The sequence below is a fragment of the Drosophila persimilis genome, unplaced genomic scaffold (genome assembly GCF_003286085.1).
Source record: "Drosophila persimilis strain 14011-0111.01,24,50 unplaced genomic scaffold, DperRS2 tig00000653-arrow-arrow-pilon, whole genome shotgun sequence".
In the NCBI taxonomy this organism is placed as follows: Eukaryota; Metazoa; Arthropoda; class Insecta; order Diptera; family Drosophilidae; genus Drosophila; species Drosophila persimilis.
Window position 1 is genome coordinate 1,645,833 of NW_020825330.1, and position 18,869 is coordinate 1,664,701.

Sequence of the window (18,869 nt, forward strand, 5' to 3'; positions counted from 1 at the left end):
GCCTCTTTTTGGGATCCCATGCGGGCGGTGAAAAGCTCCAGCGATAAACGGCGGCTTGGTGGGGCAGCTGGGGGCGTGGGAAAACGTGAAAAGCCAAAGGTCCGCTAAAGGTGGGAAAATACTCGTACTAGTACGCACTCGTACGTACTTTATCTGAAACAATAGGTAGGCGGAAAAAGCCACAGAATAGGATTATCGATGTGGATTTCGGATTTTCGACTAATAAAGAAATGGCCATATGCATACATATATTTCAACACTTTCAATTAAACTGTGGTCTTGGAAGGGTCGCAGTCAATGCCCAAATTCTTCCTGGCAACAGTGCGCGCCATCAACGCATTGCGCATTGAGCAGGCGTGCAGGACCTCGTTGTAGGTCCCGGTATGGAGACAGGACTGGTTCAAGAGCTCGATGGCCTTTTCGGGATTATTCCGCTTGATCTCCAGAGTGACCAGGATTGGATATGTCATGTGGCACCTCGGATCCAGCTCGATGGCCTCATAGAGCATCGGGAGAACCAGCTCGGCATTGCCATGCCGCTTCAGCTCCAAGATCGCACGGTTGACCATCAGAACGGGATTCTTGGGCGCCAGCTCTGTAGCCCGCTCAAAGCACAGCAGGGCTTCAACGAAATCTTTCCGTCTGGCCAGCAGGCTGCCCCTCATCATGTAGGCATCGATACTATTCGGATGCGCCAATGGGACCTCGCCAAGCTTTTTGAGCGCCGTCTCCATGCGTTGAGGGTCGTTTTCGAGGCTCGAGAGATGGTACTCGGTAAAGTGCTTGAGGACCAGGGGACTGACGTGGCCGGGGGCCAGACGCGCTGCCATTTCGAAGTCCATCAAGGCTACCTCATAGTGCTGCAGCTTGCTCAGGATGAGGCCACGTTGGTGATAGACATCGGGATTGTCGCGAACCAGCCGCTCAGCCTGCTCAAAAGCATCCATGGCCTTGTTCTGTCTCCTTAGCTGAAAACAGAGGGCAGCACTCCGAATTAACGCATAGGCACGCAATTCGTTGTTCGCCTTGGCATCGCCGATCACTGCTTCGAAGTCCTGGTGGCACTCGTAGAAGGAGCCGGACAGCAGATGGAAGGTGCCGCGCATGAGCCGGGCTTCCGTCTTGTACTGGGACTCCAATGTATCAATTTCCTCGGTGCAGGCCGGGATGACGTCCTCAAAACGCTCCTCACGGAAAGCCCAGAGAGCACGAGGGAACCCGCGCAGAACTTCATTCTCCGTCACCGGTCGAGGGAAGCTCAGCTTCATCAACGGATCTGCGATAAAGGCCTGCATATATGAGTTGATGCGGACCTTTGAGGGAAACAGTGGACCTCGTTGGCGCATTATCTTCTTGGCATCGGCACGTGCCCCCTGCAGGAGGACACGCTTCCAGAACGTTTGGATGCTCTCGTATTCGGGGCTCCCATTGGCGATCGACGAAACGCGGAACAGGGCGCGGGCCGCCTCAAGATCGTTCAAGCACTCCTGCAGCTCCCCGGTGGCGTCGTAGGCACGGGCCCGACTCAAGTACGCCATGCCGTTGCGACAGTCGTACTCCAGCGCCTTGGCGGAGTCCTCCTTCACCTTGTCCCAGTGCTTGAGCACCACATGCCAGACGGCGCGGTTCTGATACAGGACAGACATGCCCTGGCAATGTTTCCTAATCTCCGTCTCCATGGCCATGCCATAGTCGCCGACATCAGCGACAAGGTGTCTATATTCCAGGTCACTGCTATCGCCGGCACCGTCTTTGGGCCCAAACGTCTCCACAGAGGCCTCCAGTGGGTTGTTTTCAGCCAGAATGGCAGATGCATCGGGTCCCTCGTCTGGAGGCGGCTGTTCTTCTTCCTCGGCCTTAGCCCCAGCCTTGGGGCGCGGCGTGATCATCTTCTTGACCAAATATTTTCCAATGCCGTAGACCACGGGCGTGCCAACAATGAGCCCCAGCTGCCATTTATGAAGTGTCATATCCATTGATGTTGAAACTGAATTAAACTCTTTAAGAAATTTTGAAAAAATTTTAGGAGTTAGGTTTCGTCAGCTCCGACTGTGGATCTTGTTTTCAGATGTTTTCAGAGCGAGCTCTAAACTTTAAATGAAATCGTACGGCCGCCTGTGTAAGTAATAAACTGAAAATTGAAGTTTTGATGGAGCTACTGACGATTTGTCTATGAATAGCAACTGATTCTTTCTCTGTCACTGTCACTGTCAGTCTCCGTTTCAATTCCTTTCAGACTCCTTTCAGAGATACTTAGTTCTTGCAGAAATTAATGATTACTTCATTGATGATTCTTGGATGAACTCATGGGAGATTCACGGTCGAATTGCCTTCACTCTCCATCCGTCTCTCCCTCCCTCCGCCTGGCGTTCCCCCTGCTTTGTACCAGTTTCATGGCTTGCACGTGATAATTGCCGGCCACTTGCATGGGATTTATATTCGGTTTCTGCTACTGTGTCTGTGTCTTCTTCGGTTTCGATTTCGTTTTCACTTTCGTTGTTTTTGTATTGCATTGCATTGATTATCTCGATTTAATTTATTATTTATACATACACATATATGTATGTACATATCTATATATAAAGGCAGAAACTCGTATTTTTCATCTGATTTGTAATACCAAAGTCTGTAATACTCTTGCTCGAGTGAGCCTAAAGAACGGCTTGTTGGAAGGGAAGGTCTGCATTAAAGTTCAATGTATTCTTGGGGCTTTGAGCTAAAATTGGTAGCTAGATCTGGTCTCGCCAAATATCCATCTACCAGGCTCCAACAGTCACTCCGTTAGAGAGCCGTTAGAGAAAGACACACTCGAATGGCAGGAGCTCCATCCCATCGAAGACTCTGCGATCTTCGTGTTTAAGTCTTAGATATGGGTGTATGTACATATAGCTACATACATTGTGCATATAAAATATATGGAATTTATAGTGCTGACCGAAAGTCTGTCTAGCGTAAAGCACAAAAGCACGAAAGGTGGAAAACCGTTTCCTGGTCATGCTGTGGGCGGAAGTGGAAGGAAGTGCATGTGCCACAAGAGGAATGGAATGCACCACTCCACACTCCACACTCCACACTCCACACTCCACACTCCATGCTCCATCCATCTCTCTCCTGCTGGAAACTCTGGCAAAAATGTCAGATGTCTGGGCCAAAAAGAATCGGAGCGTTGAGTCGGCGTGCCGAATGCAATTATGGAGTGTCTGCTCTCCAAATGCCAGAGCCTTTGGGATTAGCCAACAGGAGAGAAAGAACAAACAGAAAAGCAAACAGAGCCCGAAAAAGAAACAGAGCCAAACCCAGACACAGATGCTTCCCGCAGAGCGTGGGCGAGACGTGGGCCACACCCTGTCCCAGTCCCAGTCCCAGGCCCAGTCCCAGACCCAACAGCCACCCTTAATGGCTGCCGTTTAGTTTCACCTTTGCCCCCCGCGATCCCTGCCCTCCCTCAGGGGCGGAGTGTGCGTTAAAAGTCACGATTAAGCGCCGCATCAGCCCACTAAAGAACATCCCCCAACTCCCCGGTCCCCGGACCTCGGTCCTCGGTCCACTCTCATTTCCCTGATGGTCCCGTTGTTGACTCTTCCGCTCGAGGTTTCGTCTGACCAACTTTTTGTTTGGGGGTGGCTGTGGCATGGGCTTGGCTTTCGGGGCATAAACTGCATGGAATGAAGTAATTAATTGGGAAAAGTTCACTCCGCAGGTCACATCATGCGGCAAAAGGTCAGCGCCATCATTATCATCATCAGCAATGATGGATGCGTGGAGATTTATCAACCGATAACTTATGGCCGAAATCGGAAGGGATGAGCATTCGATTTGCAACGAAATTGGGCTGTAGAGCAGTTGGAAACGGAAGGGTCTTTAAGCCACTATTCTAAATAATGCAGGATCTCTCTCTTATATCTATATAAATTAGTCTGATTTGATGAGAAAATGTGTACATATGTGTACAAGTGAACATTTTGTAGATATTCGAATCATATGCAAGTCGTCCGTCCTTGTCGATAAAACTGCATAGTATATTATACTAAAAATCAAAACTGTAGGTCTATAGCCAGGTATATGAAAGCTGAAAAGCAAATTCAAAATTATATCGAGTATTTATGAGTTTCAGCATAAAGCTTTCTACTTATTCAACCTCTCTTCTTTCCCTACAAAAGAGTGGCCCCATAATCGAAGCATATAATTACTTAGGGGGAAATGTCATGGCATAGTTTCAACAGTAGCTCTGGGACTGGGGACTCTGGGGAATGGGAATAGGTGATAGGGAGCACAGCTGGTTCTTCCGGCTCCTGCTGCTGCTGATTGCCGCAAAATATGTCTCACTTCAGGCCAAAAAAAAAAAAAAAACGAAACTAGTTTGCGCCTTGAGAGCTTTGGATTTGGATGTGGATGTGGTACGGGCCCTGGGACCGGGCAAAGTCCTAGTTCTTGTCCAACATGACATAAGAAAACAAAAGGCAACGCCCTGGACAATGGACCACTCACCGGAGGGACTGGGACTGCGACTGGAACTGCGAGAGAGATGGCACGAGAAGAGTGAGACAAAGCCAAAGAGAGACGGTCGAGGTCGAGTTCGGGGCATAAAAGCACAAAGAGTGGCCAACGGTCAAGAAAAGTTCCCAGCGTAAACGCCATCGCCATCGCGACCCGATCTGGAAATGGGATAGTCACATGCACAGGGAGAGCACATCGGGCGCTAAATAAATAGACGAAGGCGCATCGCATCCCGATCGAGAGCGCGAAATATGCAAATGAGCTCGAGTACAGACCGGAATGGGATCGGGATCGGCATCGGGATGGGACACTAAGTAGCCCCGGACTGACCATTGTCCGGTGCGGCTCCTTGCTGGGGTTGCTTGCTCTTCAGCGATGTCTTAAAGTTTTAGGTCAATGCAATTTCCCTCTGCCTCACCCTCACCCTCTCCCTGTGCCCTTTGCCGTTTGCTCCCATTATAATGAGTTTCGCGCTCGTTATTCACCCCTTCGCAATGCCCTTCTTGGCCTGCACCCTGGGCCTGGGCCCTGCACCCGACCCGATCCTCTCCTATCCGAACTCGGGTCGCAGTTGCATTTGGTCAGCAGTTGGCCGCCTTAATTTACGGCCCTCGGGCCCCGATCCAGGCGACCTCATTTGAATATTAGTTGGGTTGGGTTGGGGTTGGGTTGGTCAATGATCTTGATTTGCTCTATGAATGTATCTCTCTCGCTCCCTCTGTCCCTCTGTCTCTCTGTCTATCCCTGTCTATCTGTCTATCTCTGTGGCAACTGTGAAATTGCCATTGCCAAGACATTCTCACATCCTTAAGCATTACACGCTTGACCAAGCGGTCCCCTCTAGATGAACCTGAACCCCTGCCCTGCCCTGATCTGCCCTGAACTCATATTTCATGCCACTGACCAGAGCGCCCCGTCCTAGAGCGGTCATCCCGTTCTGAGACTGGGACAGGGACTGGGCCTTGGACTGGTCAACATGCGTATTACAATTTGATCCGGAATCTTTAGTTGATTAGGAATTTGTTTTATGACTGCGTAATTTTTTCGCCCCTCCCATCCACTACCATCCCCTCCCCGTTACATATCCCAATTGCCTTGGCCGTTAAAATGATAATTTATGGATCCTTGGACGGTGGCCGGTCACATCTTTTGGGTTAATGAGAGTTTGATCTCGCTGCGATTTATCTCTGGTCCCGAGACCAGGACATCAGGGCGGAGTCGTCGTCCTAGATGGGATTAAATTATTATGTTGTGGCTATTAGTTGGTGCAGATCTCTGCAAGCATAAAATATACATCAAATATTAAAAGTATATTAATTGGTTCAACAAAGAGCCAGTTCTTTGGTATCGAAAGAAGTCCCCATTGAGTGGATCATGTTCTCCTCTTAAATATTTAGTCAATTAAAAGTTAACTGCTCACTATATATGGAATGGAAAAGGAATCAAGACGATTATATGCTCTTATGCTATAGTGATATTTCAGGCGATACGGATGGATCCTTTTCTTTCTTATATGGATGGCTCTATCGGAATCCATCGATATCTTGAGCAAACAAGGCCCCAAGAAAACTCCAACATCGATCCAAGATCCTTCTAGCAGTCCGGTAGTTTCCAGCTGTGCTGGCCTGGCCCTGTCGGACCCCTCTATTCCTTGGTCATTTAGGATCCTTAAGAGCAACTCGTTCTTGTTTCGGTCTTGGTCTCGTTTCGGTTTCGGTTTCAGTTTTAGTTCGGCGCTCAGATCGGGCCCAGCCGAAGGGCGAACCCGATCGAAATGAGGTCAGTGACTGGCGCGTTGCAGGCGCGCCAAGAACGACAAAAAAAGGAAAAGGACAGGCTGGCAGGACCCTTGGGCATTGTGCTAAGACGTAACGGTTTTTCGCTGCTTTTTTATGCATATCTTTGTTTTTTAGTCCAGAGTCCGAGTCCAAGTCGAAGAGGAGGAGGTGGAGGACAAGAAGAACAACGAGAATGAGAACGGGACGTGTCCGATGAATGGAATCCCAAATGAGAGCAGGACAAGTTTACCCTAGGATTAGACGGAGGGATATCTAACGGTCAGTTTGCTGGCAGAATAGAGTAAATGACACTGCACGATAGCTGAATCTAGAAGAATCTGAAGCAGATACTCTGTATATATGTATACAGTCTGAAGCCAAAGACCCTGAAAAACAGAGCTTGAAGAAAATATGTGTAAAGAAAAATCTGGAGCAGGAGTATCTGAAACAATCTCAGGCCAAAAAAACCTGTCAAACACGACCTGAAGCTGTAGAGGTACTCTAGAGACTCTCAAGAAGAGGACTGTAATGAAAAGGAATTTGAGCAGAAGACAACAATTGTCATCAGAATGTATTTACCTATATATAAATAAAGATATGTAAATTAATACAACCACATCTAAATGCCAAAATCTGTAGAGACAATGGCTAAAAACCATGAAATTTAAGATGAAACCGATAACCCTCAGAGCTTTGCCATTGGCTCGTCTAGGAACTGGAGACGGATATCCCATTGGTCCAGACCGAAAGAGCGACCCTTGTTCAGCCTCAATAATGGACACGGAAAACAGACATTTTCTAACCCAAAATGTGCCTCTTAACTTTGGCGTAACCCCAACCCAAGAAGGCAAGAGCTCGGGACAACCCTTGGCATCGGTATCGGCATCGGCATCCTTTGGGTTGAAAGTTCAAAGGACTTTGTCGGACATTTTTAATGGAATTGTCGCTGGTTCAGCGGCAGCAGCAACAAATTCAATTAATTTTTAGCCAGAAAGTTCAACATTTTCCGCCCTGGACATTGGTCATCATTATAATCCACATCCTCATGGATGTGGTACGGGCAGGCGGCAGTGGTCAGGGGGCAAGGGGCAGCGGGGTTCAGGGTTAGAGAAGCGTAACGAAACTGGATCTCTGGTCAGTCGATGACGATGCAGATGATTAAGTCACCCTCTTTGGTTCGCTAAGAAAAGGTTAAGTCGCTAAACTGGTTTCGCGTCCCATCTCTCCCGTTGTTGATTTATGAGTTCGCAACCCCTTGAGTGATTGTCTCCCCATCCCCTCTCTGTCCTTGGAAGGTGACAGAACCCCTGGGCGAAAGTAGAGCATCAGCAGCAGCATCATCCGAAGACGGTGATGTGAATGGGGATGGGGATGGATGCTATTTAGATGATCTTTGGCCTGGCCACTCGGCTGCGTGTCAAAATCCCTCTCGTCGGGTGGTGGCTGAGGCCAGATTTACCCTTCGATCTATTGTCCTGCTCCGATCGGCGATCCGCTGATCCCCTGATCCCCTGATCGCCGATCAGCTGCCTAACCAATTAGTCAAATGTCCTGTCCGCATCTCATCATCTCCTCATCACGGGCGGAACATTTCTCAGGCTCGAAATGGGAACGGTCCTCGTTTGGGTTTTTGTTTTGGTTTTGTGGAAGTGGAAAGTGGAAACTGGAAACTGGGGGCAGTGCAACCTCTACGAGTACGATTATTTCAACATAAATCCGCCTAAATGCTGGAGGGGCCTTTGGGGGGACACTAGCCCGACATGGTGAGAGGTGAAACAAGTTTCGGATTTCCACAATTTCAGCATCATTTGCTTCGCTCCGTTCTCAGCACCTTTTGACCCACGCCGAGTGTCGTTTTAACTGCGCCCCAAACCGAGACAATCCGAGACACAGACACAACAAGAGTCACCACACAGCACCGCACCGCATCGCACCGCAACGCACTACTCGTAATATGTTTTATAGCCATAAAAGATATTGTACTCTGCTCTAGATGAAAGCTGACCGAACTGGGAACTGGCTGACGCAGTGGTCAATGGTCAGTGGCTGTCTCTTGACGGCCAGCTTGTGGCTGTGGCTAAACAGTTTCCGTTAGCACTCTTTCCCCAGCTCTCTCAAGTTGGCCAGAGAATCCCCGTACCCATACCCATACCCATACCCATACCCATACCCATACCAACTCCACCTGGTCCCGAAATAGCTTGTAGCTCGTCTCGTTCGCCATAGGTCTCCCGACCACACAACAACGGCCAAAAGTGACAAGTAGATCCAACTTAATTATTTCCCCAAAAAGCCAACTTTAAGATCTTCTTCTCGGTTATTTTGTGAATTTGGATGGATTGGAGATAGCCATAGATAGAGATCGGAAGTTGGAAGTACTAGCAGCAGCTCCATGCTCCATCGAAGACTGTAAAAGAATCGAATTTTCTCCCTTTTCTCATTCATTAGTAATAGATCGAACGATTGCTAGTGCTGTTAGGATGGGATTTACGACTAGTTCACTCAGGACCAACGGATCAGGTCAGATCTTGTTCATGCTAAATACAAAAGTAATTCATGCACAAATTCCAGAGTTGTCATAGAACTGCTAAAATCCTATTAGCATGCAATCCGATGACTCATTAGCGGCTATGATTTGGAGGAGGCTGTAGCCTCTTTTCCAATGGGATTTTCGTGGATTTACTACTCTCTCACTCTCTGTGTGTGAGCAAACCCGGCAGTGATCGGATCGCGTTTCCAGGCAATTGATATGCGATGCGAACACTTCCTCTTTCTGGAGTGGAGATATGGATACATCTATGTATTTTATATATACTTATATACTTTTTTGTTAATTACAACAGCAACAAGATGCCGCATTGCATTAACAGAAATCAAACATGCAACGCAGCAAGAGCCAGCCGAGCAGACAGATGGATGGATGGATGGATGGATGGATGGAAGAGCGCGCTGCCAAATAGTTGCAACATTTTCAATTATGAAATGTTTCTGCTGCTGCTGCTGCTGCTGCTGCCTACTTCTTTCAGTTTTCGAACAATTTTTCATTGGGTTGTGCAGTTTTTGTTCGTTTTTGATTATATAAAGCGAGCGCAAATCATAAAAGGCACCTGAAAAGCTGCGCCAACAGTTTCTATATCTTGCAGATACGAAAATTGCATCGCAGCGCGTGCCGCCAGTTAAAATGTTGGCTCATCGCCGTGCCACGGCAGAGGAACTACTGAGGGTGTTGTTGTTTTTGTTTTTTTTTTCCTTGTTGCTGGGAGCTGGGACTGGGTCTAAGAGTGGGTCTGGCAGGGGCTGAACGGAGGGCTGGCTGTTGTTTTTATTAATTGCACGGCAGCCACTGCCACATTCGGAGGAGCAGCAGCAGCCACCACCTCACTCTGGAGGCGATGGAGAGTGGCTGCCGCTGCCTCTACTGCTACCTCATCGTCGCTTCTGTTGGTTGCGCATGCGCCACAAATTTGTTGCATTTACGCGAGATATTTATTATGATTTCGCTCGGTTTTGCTTTTTTTGTTTATTTTTTTTTGTTTTTTTGTGTTTGCATTTGTGTTTGTTTGTTTTATGAATAGTACGGCAAATGGAAATGGAAATTGAAGAGGAAAATTGCAAGATGCAATTGCATTTGTTAACCGACACTCGCGGGTGTCTGCTTCTAGGTCGAAGACGTGTTGTGCTCGTGTCTTAAGGCCATTTCTGACTTCTCATCCTCGGGTTGTTTGATTGGGCTGTTAATACTTAGCCAGTCAATGCTGTGCTCTCAATTCCAGCAGAGGGTCACTTCTAGCCCCAACCGCTTTTACTGGGGCCCATTCGTACCCATTCTCCTCTCATCCAATCTCAAATCAGAACATACAGAATACATTGTATTCATTGGCATGGCTTATGAACGATTTCCGACTCGTATTCAGAGTGGACGTCCTACCTATGGGAATGTCGGGGTCACCAAACCCGAGGATAGCTGACCAAAGCTTTAATCTCGCGTTTCCAATGCCCGCATCGGCGTCAGTTCTTCGACTTTGCTCCATTCAGTCCCCCTGTCCTCACGCAGCTCCCAGCTCGATGCCCAGAGTCTCCAGAGTTCCCAGAGGTGTTCAACTTACACATGTCCATGGCCCCGCTATCGCATGTCTAATACGAGTATCGTATCACTTTCGATGGATCTTTTCGGCGCACGCGCACCTCATCGCCGCGGGTCGTCAACACCCGATGGATTGTCCGTTTTCCGCAGAGGTACGCCCTTACGTCACATCCAAATCCAAATATTAAAATTGTGTACACTATCTGCATATCCGCCTGATCATGTTGTATATCCATTATCCACATGTGCGGCAGACTGGCACCAGACCGTCGCGTTATCCGAGGCCGGGTCTTACGTCAGGAGGCTGCACAACAACCGCAAAGGCAACAGCAAAAGCTCACTGATCAGCTGAAATGTTTTTTCCCCGTTAGCATTCTCTCATACTCAGCTTTCTCCTGTCTTCTAGCTGTTTGTCGTTATAATGTTGCTATTCAGATTTGGTATTTTAGCACCTCTAAAATTTGTTGTTTGTGTGTTGAGTTTCCGTCTAAATACTTTCTTCTTGTTACATGTTGTATGCCTCTCAGTTTTGGAAGTGTATCTGATACTGCGGCACGGCACCCAGAGTTCGTCTTTCCTTCTGGTTCTTTCTTGAGATTTTTTTCTGCTGAGCTTTGTCGAATGGACTCCCCCGGTGTCCAGTGGATTCTTATGGGGAGTGTGGGGTGAAGGCAGAAGAAGCTCGTGCAAGTGGTCGTGCTGGGCGGTATTTACAGTTATCAACTATCGTCATGATCGTGATGATCTTCCTCTCTCTTCCTCAGCATTGAAAAGCTCCGACAATCGATAAACGATTGCTGGCGGATGGGTGATTCTGCTTTGTCGATTTCCTGCTTCACACATTAACAGTCTTGGGGCGTCGTCCACTGCCCCAAAGGGAGCCCCCAAAGAGAGTTCTGCGCGGCCTCTTCCACGCCTCGGGATTGGGCTCGAGCCAGCAGCTGCTTTTTTTTCGACGGTCACGTTCCGTACATAAATATCCATAAAAAGTAATGCTCACATCCGTCCGGATGAAATCCGTTCGTGTTTGGCGCGAGAGCAAGAGCACACCACAAAAGAGAAAGATAGAGAGAGAGAGAGAGAGAGAGAGAGAGAGTGAGACAACAGAGCGATGATTGTGGATGGGGATGGGGATGGGAATGAGGATAGGAGTGAGGGTTAGAAGAGGCATAGAATCTGAATCTTGCAACACTTTCGTTCCTTTAGCCGTTCTCAAGCCATCAGCCATCCCAGCGCTCTATCATAAATAATATACGATAAGATAAAGACTCATAAAAATAAGTCAAAACCTTCACACGATCAGAGCGAAATCAAATAACGATATAGACACAGTCAGTCGCACACTCGCAATCGTACTCTTTTACGTACACATATGTACCTGAGAGATGCCCAGATATCAACCACCGTGGCATCCAATCTCCTCTCACCCGAAAACCCAGCCGAAACGAAACGAAACGGATCCGAAATTCGATCGAGTTGCGGCGCTGAAAAAGTTTATCAGCTAGCGCGCAGGTGTCCACATCAGCACAATCCATCCATCCAGCCATCCATCCATCCATCCATCCATCCATCCATACATCCATCCGTATCCGTCCATCCATCCAGAGGGTCCAGAAACACACACACACACACAAACAGAACAGAATGTGTCCCAGGGTGTTGTGATTTCGGTTTATTGCGGTTAAGTTGATTAAATATTTACCCTGCTTATCGAGCACCCACAACTCCGAGGGGAGAATGCACCAGGAACCAAGATTCAGAGATTCCCAGAGAGAGTCCGTGGGACAAATGGGGCAGAGCACTGCGGGGGAGCAGTGGCGATGAAGGGGTAGCTAGTCCTTGAATATATACAGATTTAGATGAGGATGTACCCAGACCTTAAGAGTAGCTTATAGCCTCCACATGGGTCTTTCTCTCTTCTAGCCCAGACCTTAGAATGGTTCAAGTGGCCCCAAAGCTTCAGAGGCTTCTGTTCAATTAACGGTTGGCCGGCAAGGTTTACGGACTCTTTGACTTGCAAACGCCTTGAACGCAATTCGAGCCGCATGCAATGGCAGTCCATGCCCAAGCATGGACAACAACACACAGCGGGCACACGGGCACATCCGCCCACATGGAAGACCATCAGAGTAGCAGAAGCAGAAGCAGAAACAGCAAGAAGATGGCACCTTGGGAAGAGCCAGCGAAGCAATCAGCGGCGAGTCAAGGCAGTCAATGTCGTGCTGAGCGGACCCACATCCTCCCGGCCAATTATTAATATTGTTATTCTAAACTTGTATACATAAATAATTCAATTAGCCAATTATCGGAACTCTTGCGACACATCAGAGTCGATTTGCTGATACCCTAAAATCGAGGATTCATTGTCCCAGCAGATGATTGAGAAGGATATGAGGAGCAAGATGGACCAAAGCTACCCATGAGCTATTGGGAGTACAATTAGCAAAAGCATCGAGGCGATCATTTCATTGTCCCATCAAAACTACCTTCAACAAATCAAACGATCAATAAACTATCCAACTGGCACTCAAAGCACTGATACCCAAGCCACATATCTGCCAATCGAATGGTAGCCCTCAAGGTGTTAAAATCAATGTTGCGGTTATTAGAGCGCTCACGCAGAGGAGTGCGAATGCAAAAGTAAAACGAAGCCATTGCTAAAACGCCAAAAGACGACGACGATTCAATTAACCGATCACACAAGCCAGTATATACTCATATACGTATCTGTGTATCTACACGTACGAGTATCTATCCATCTATCTATTACACCTATGCAGATGGGGAATAGGAATGACTATGGCGGTATGTGGGGTGTCAGTGTGTGTTTGTTGGGGACTGGGGTCTGGAACCTGGGACCTGGGACCCGGGGGAACTTTAAATGAAATGCCTAATGGTGTGGGGCCAACAAACCCATTTAACCCACAACAGTGGCCAATGTCTTGGGAGTGCGTCCGTTTAATTATGGAAAATGATCATGACAGAGAGCATTTCCTGTCCCTGTCTCTCTCTTTCTCTTTTCCAAAGTCCACAGCCAGGGCCCCAAAGCAGAGGCAGAGGCAGAAGCAGGGGCAGGGCAGGGCCAGACCAGACCCGTTTCCATATGCGACGAGTAGTATCTGTGCAATGTCTTTCTTCAATTTACCTGGCTGTCTCCTCCTTTGCTGGTCTTTCTTTCACTTTGATAATTTCTCCGCACTTTGGCGGCGACATCGGACATCGTACATCGTCGTACGTCGGACAATGGCCATGCCCAAGACTCCACTCCACTCCACTCCCATCCCCCTGCTGTTGTCTGGCTTTTACGAGCCCGAATAGTTGGGCCTCTGTGCTGCATCGATTTGCTCTCAGAATTTTAAGTACTTGCGAGTACCACACGCCGATCGATCAGTTAGTCGATGCCAGAGTCCCTCGATCTGGCCGCCTGCCCAAAACAATAATCCCAGAGATCCCGTGCAGGGTTTCTTGAACTTAACTGTTGCTCGGGCTCGAATAGATCACAGCAGATCCGTAGATCTTCGATCAGGATTCCCCCGCACAGGCCTCTTGAGATCGCCAAGGCACGTGATCGCACTGCTGATCAGAATGCTGACTGACAAGAGACGCTTCTTGTGGTCACTGATCCTAGACAATATGATATAGAAACCGATAGAGACTCATTCCAAAGGCAAAATAAGTTACGGAATGTCCTAGGTCTCAGAATACTAAGGAGGATAATCATGAATTGAGTAAAGAACTCCTGCCTTTGATTATGCATCCTATTGGGGACTCTTTTGGAACTAGATGCCATGATTGTTCCCCAAACCAGATGGAACATAGTCCCGCAGCAAGCAGGAGATAGAGAATGATGTAGATCAACATTCAATAAAAAAATTTCTTACATTCTTCGCAAATCTTTGCAATACATGTTTTGTGGTGCATCAACGACAAATAAATTCGGATATCCAATGGCTATTTCTATGCCTACTTGATATGGACGATTTGCAACCGAAAAAGTGGGAAATAGTAGTCTGTGGAATCGTTTAAAAGCAGATTTTTGAGCACCAGAAATGTGCTACAAAAATATTGTGTGAAATATTCAGTTCACATTCATTGCTCATTGGTTCGAGAGCAACGAATGGAAAATACACAAAATACACAAAATACACTTTTTTTGTTTTTTTGTTTGACATTTTAAAATGGGTAAGTGTAAATATTCCAATGAAATATATCCAATAATAACGTTTGCAAAAAGCTTCCCAGTTTGCTCACCTGGGAACGCCAGTACCACCACGGTACAATAAGGTATAATAAAGCTCGGTTTCCTTAATGGAAAACTACCCTACACTTCTACTCATGGCTACATTTGTTTAATCGTTTCTTTAAAATGGGTAAGTGAAAATATATTCCAGTATAATACATTTAATGATAATTATTGCAAAATGTCCTCAGCCTACTTCTACACAAATCGTTGGATGAAATCAGGGCAATCTGCTCGCATCCAACAGCGCACCACTGAAGTCACCAAAGGCTACATCGGGATGGACACCCAGCAGAGTACCGCACCTATTTCGGTACCTAGTCTGGTATTTTCGTTGTCTCCCTCAAAGAGGACTACGTCTTCCTTTGCGGCTGGCCCGCATTGCTAGAGGATACAATATGTATAACTGTGATGAAATGCGCACTCCTTCTTGTTATCAATAAATAAAATAATGTTTACTATGAAGTATATCTCTATGGGTTTGAGCTATGAGTTGTTGCGAAACTAAGTGTCGATGACATGTTTTCACAGCTACTGAAACTAAGGCTATTCGTTGTCCAGCAGACATCGTTTTCTAAAAGCCTTCTCTGCGTTTGTGTTGTTGCTGGCGAGGGGTTCCCTCAGTGCTCGAGGGTTCATCGTAACTTATAGAATCCTACCCCATCCTGTGGGACAAGCCGAAAAGGCGACAAATAGTAGGCTGTGGAATCGTTTAAAAGCAGATTTTTGAGCACCAGAAATGTGCTACAAAAATATTGTGTGAAATATTCAGTTCACATTCATTGCTCATTGGTTCGAGAGCAACGAATGGAAAATACACAAAATACACTTTTTTGTTTTTTTGTTTGACATTTTAAAATGGGTAAGTGTAAATATTCCAATGAAATATATCCAATAATAACGTTTGCAAAAAGCTTCCCAGTTTGCTCACCTGGGAACGCCAGTACCACCACGGTACAATAAGGTATAATAAAGCTCGGTTTCCTTAATGGAAAACACTACCCTACACTTCTACTCATGGCTACATTTGTTTAATCGTTTCTTTAACATGGGTAAGTGAAAATATATTCCAGTATAATACATTTAATGATAATTATTGCAAAATGTCCTCAGCCTACTTCTACACAAAACGTTGGATGAAATCAGGGCAATCTGCTCGCATCCAACAGCGCACCACTGAAGTCACCAAAGGCTACATCGGGATGGACACCCAGCAGAGTACCGCACCTATTTCGGTACCTAGTCTGGTATTTTCGTTGTCTCCCTATAAGAGGACTACATCTTCCTTTGCGGCTGGCCCGCATTGCTAGAGGATTCAATATGTATAACTGTGATGAAATGCGCACTCCTTCATTTTAGTAATAAATAAAAACACTTTTACGAATTTAAATTCAAACTCTCCGATGAAGTATTTTTCTAAGGTTTCAGGGATGGAGGTGGGGTTTGAGACTTACGTATCTATATTGGAGTGATGAAGCTCAGCCTATGCGATGTACGGAAATCATGGAAAATAAGGCATTTCCAGGTAATACCCACTTCGTACTCGAGATTGTGTTGAGATAAGTGAGTCCCAGGGGCGTTCATTGTAGACTGATTTGTGGTATTTTGGGAAGCTAAAACGATTATGCGAGTATGTTCTGCGATTTGTAGTGGGAAAATTGCGGAGTCTTTGGGCACACATTTCAGATTTTTTACTATCAATAAGTTCATAAGTTTCATAAGTTCGATTACGATTACGCTTACGATTACGATTTGCATGGGCATTACGACCTGCCACTTGGATAGTAAACTGACATCCCGGGACCAGAAGATTCAACTGCATAATACAGAGTGGCAGAGAGGCAAACGTGTCAGACATGCTCGTAAAAATTGAGCCTGGTTCTTTGAGGAGCATCATTCATCCGGAGACGGAGAATGAGACGGAGCTGGAGTCAGACTCGAAGTCAGAAGCATTTCCTTCGGCTGGAGTTGTCAATGGCAGGCACCGCTCTTCGAATACTAATTTCGAGAGGGAGGCGGCCCGGCCCCATGGCCGGCCTCCGCTTCCAGAGAGCTGCCATTAAATTGGTACTTGATGGGGATGAGAGGTTGCTGCTCATGTTGATGTCGTCTCTGTCTCTGTCTCTGGTTGGAATGTCTCTGGCCGGTCTCTCTCCAGTTCCAGTTCCATCTCCACATCCACAACCATATCCACATCCATCTCCATCTCCAGCATTTGCCATTTTTGAGGTCGCTGCTGCGTCTCGTCTCTCGCTTATTTAATGGCTTTCCAGGCAGCGATGCGATGCGATGCGATGCGAGCCAAAGCGATGGGATGCATACTAATTGAGCGGTGGATGGATGATCTTGGCATCCGATGATCATGATGCGTTAGGTTAGTTAGGTAAGGCCCCAACAGAAGAAGAAGAAGAAGATTATGTCGTTGTTGTTGTCGTCAGTGCGTCCGCCCACGCTCGTCCGCCGGTTGACGCTCCGTGGGAATCGTTTAAAAGGCACTACAACAAGCAGCTACCAAAAAGAAAAAACCGAAAAAAAAACAACAAATTTCGGTCGAAAATGTATTTTATGGGGAAAACGTGAGGATGCCTGCGCTGGAGAGGGAAGTGCTGCTGCTGCTACTGCTAGCCAAGGGGCTGGCTGCTGCTGGGCTTATTTATATGCCAGCCGGAACATCATCAATGGCCCTCAGAAATGTGCGCACTCGGACTTGGACTGGGACTTGGACTAAGAGTCGGAATTGGATTTGGATTCGGAATCGGAATCGGACTTGGACTCTGGCATTCACTCGTGCTGTGACATAATCCACCAGACAGCAGCAGCCGGAGACGCACTTGAACCTCTTCATTGTCCATTATCCACCACTATCCACTCCCCACTGCCCACTGCCCACTCCCCAATCCAATTCAATCCAATCCCCCGACAGCAACAGCAACAACATCCTGAAAGAGGTCAAGTGATTGCCCAATGCTGCTGTATAGTATCTCATTGTGTTTTCTCCTCAGGTGCGAGCTCCGACTCTTTGACTCTTTGTCCCTGTCTCTGTCCCCCCGTTGAAATATGAGACGAGTGCATACGCACATATTGTGTATGCATGATCGTCCACACCAGACTCAGACCCAGTCTCTGGGCTAGAGCTCCGACATACGGACATACGGATGCCCCATCCTAAGTGCTGGAGCCTGGAGAGGAGACCCACCTGAACGTGATCGGTTACAGTTTGCATCCCGTTCATTGGCATCCTGAGGAAGTCAGGTGCCTAATTGTTTCCGTTTCTCTCTCTCTCTCTCTCTCTCTCTCGCTCTCTGTCTGTCCTGTCTTTATTGATTTCTTCTCCATTGTGTGGTTAATTTTTGTCACCTGATCCCATCGATAAGCCGCTGATCTTGTGATCTCCGTGTTCCCCTTCTTTTGTTCTTTTTTTTGTAGAGAATCAGCGTCCATAGGGTTTCTTTTGCTCCTGTTTTTCCCTTGGTCTCTGGTGTGTTGTGTGGGATCGTTGTATAATTGGGGAATTGAAGGATTCTTAGGAAACTCTGACATAGATTGGTTCCCATTGTGGAAAGAGATACTCCTGGAATGGGATGGGTCATCGGAGTATTATTAAACGGATACTTTTTATGCAGAGCATATAGAAATACTTCTTTGAACCAAACAAGCGCATACTTTGGGCTTTAAGAAATTTTGATTAATGTTGACATTATTACTGAAAGAGCTGGTAGTACAGTTGAGAAAATATGTACTCTTCGCTCCGATAAGGTCGAGTAATTCCCTAAGAATCGTTGAAGTGAAGTCAAGAGCATAGTAGATCCCAACGATTTCGGCAAACGTTAAACTTCAATCTTCGGATGAATTGAAAATTCTTCGAGTTAAGGGCTGCTGAAAACGTACAGCTTTCCCGAGTATCGAGAGCATTGTACAAAGTAGTTGATATTCAAAAGCTGGTCCCATCGGGTGCATACCAAGTGGAGTGCACAATGAAGTAGTGACGATATGTATCTTTGGGCAATTGGAGCACAACCGAGTGACAAGGTAGGGGCAAGGAAGGGGCAGGGAAGGGCGACGCGACGCGACTACGCGACCCCGGTGATAAGGTGGGTGCCAGGTGGGATTGGATTGGATTGGAGTGGGGTTGTGGTTGTGGTTGTGGTTGGGCCTAAGTAGTGGCCCATGTGGCACATGTGGCACATGGAAGACGCAGTGTGCCTGCCCCAGCCCTTCCCCTGCACGGCATGCTAATTGAATAAATGTAAAAGGCATTTCCACTTAATGA

At 47.1% G+C, this 18,869-nt stretch overlaps 1 protein-coding gene and 2 long non-coding RNA genes across 3 annotated transcripts; 2 read left to right on the forward strand and 1 right to left on the reverse strand.

The window, feature by feature from the left end:
• Positions 1–266: 266 nt before the first annotated feature.
• Positions 267–1,976, reverse strand: LOC6597775 (mitochondrial import receptor subunit TOM70). Its single transcript, XM_002022942.1, has one exon. It carries the CDS (start codon positions 1,974–1,976, stop codon positions 267–269), a length of 1,710 nt encoding a protein of 569 aa, XP_002022978.1.
• A 12,536-nt stretch (positions 1,977–14,512) lies between these two features.
• On the forward strand, positions 14,513–15,069 carry LOC113566282. Its single transcript, XR_003409038.1, has 3 exons — positions 14,513–14,541; positions 14,594–14,729; positions 14,791–15,069. It is a non-coding gene; the product is annotated as an uncharacterized LOC113566282 (long non-coding RNA).
• Positions 15,070–15,407: 338 nt separating this feature from the next.
• On the forward strand, positions 15,408–15,995 carry LOC113566281. The gene is made up of 3 exons (XR_003409037.1): positions 15,408–15,461; positions 15,514–15,651; positions 15,713–15,995. It is a non-coding gene; the product is annotated as an uncharacterized LOC113566281 (long non-coding RNA).
• Positions 15,996–18,869: the final 2,874 nt, after the last annotated feature.

Excerpts from the sequence above, each read along its gene's own strand:
- LOC6597775 (XM_002022942.1), bottom strand. The coding sequence starts at position 1,976 with ATGGATATGACACTTCATAAATGGCAGCTGGGGCTCATTGTTGGCACG.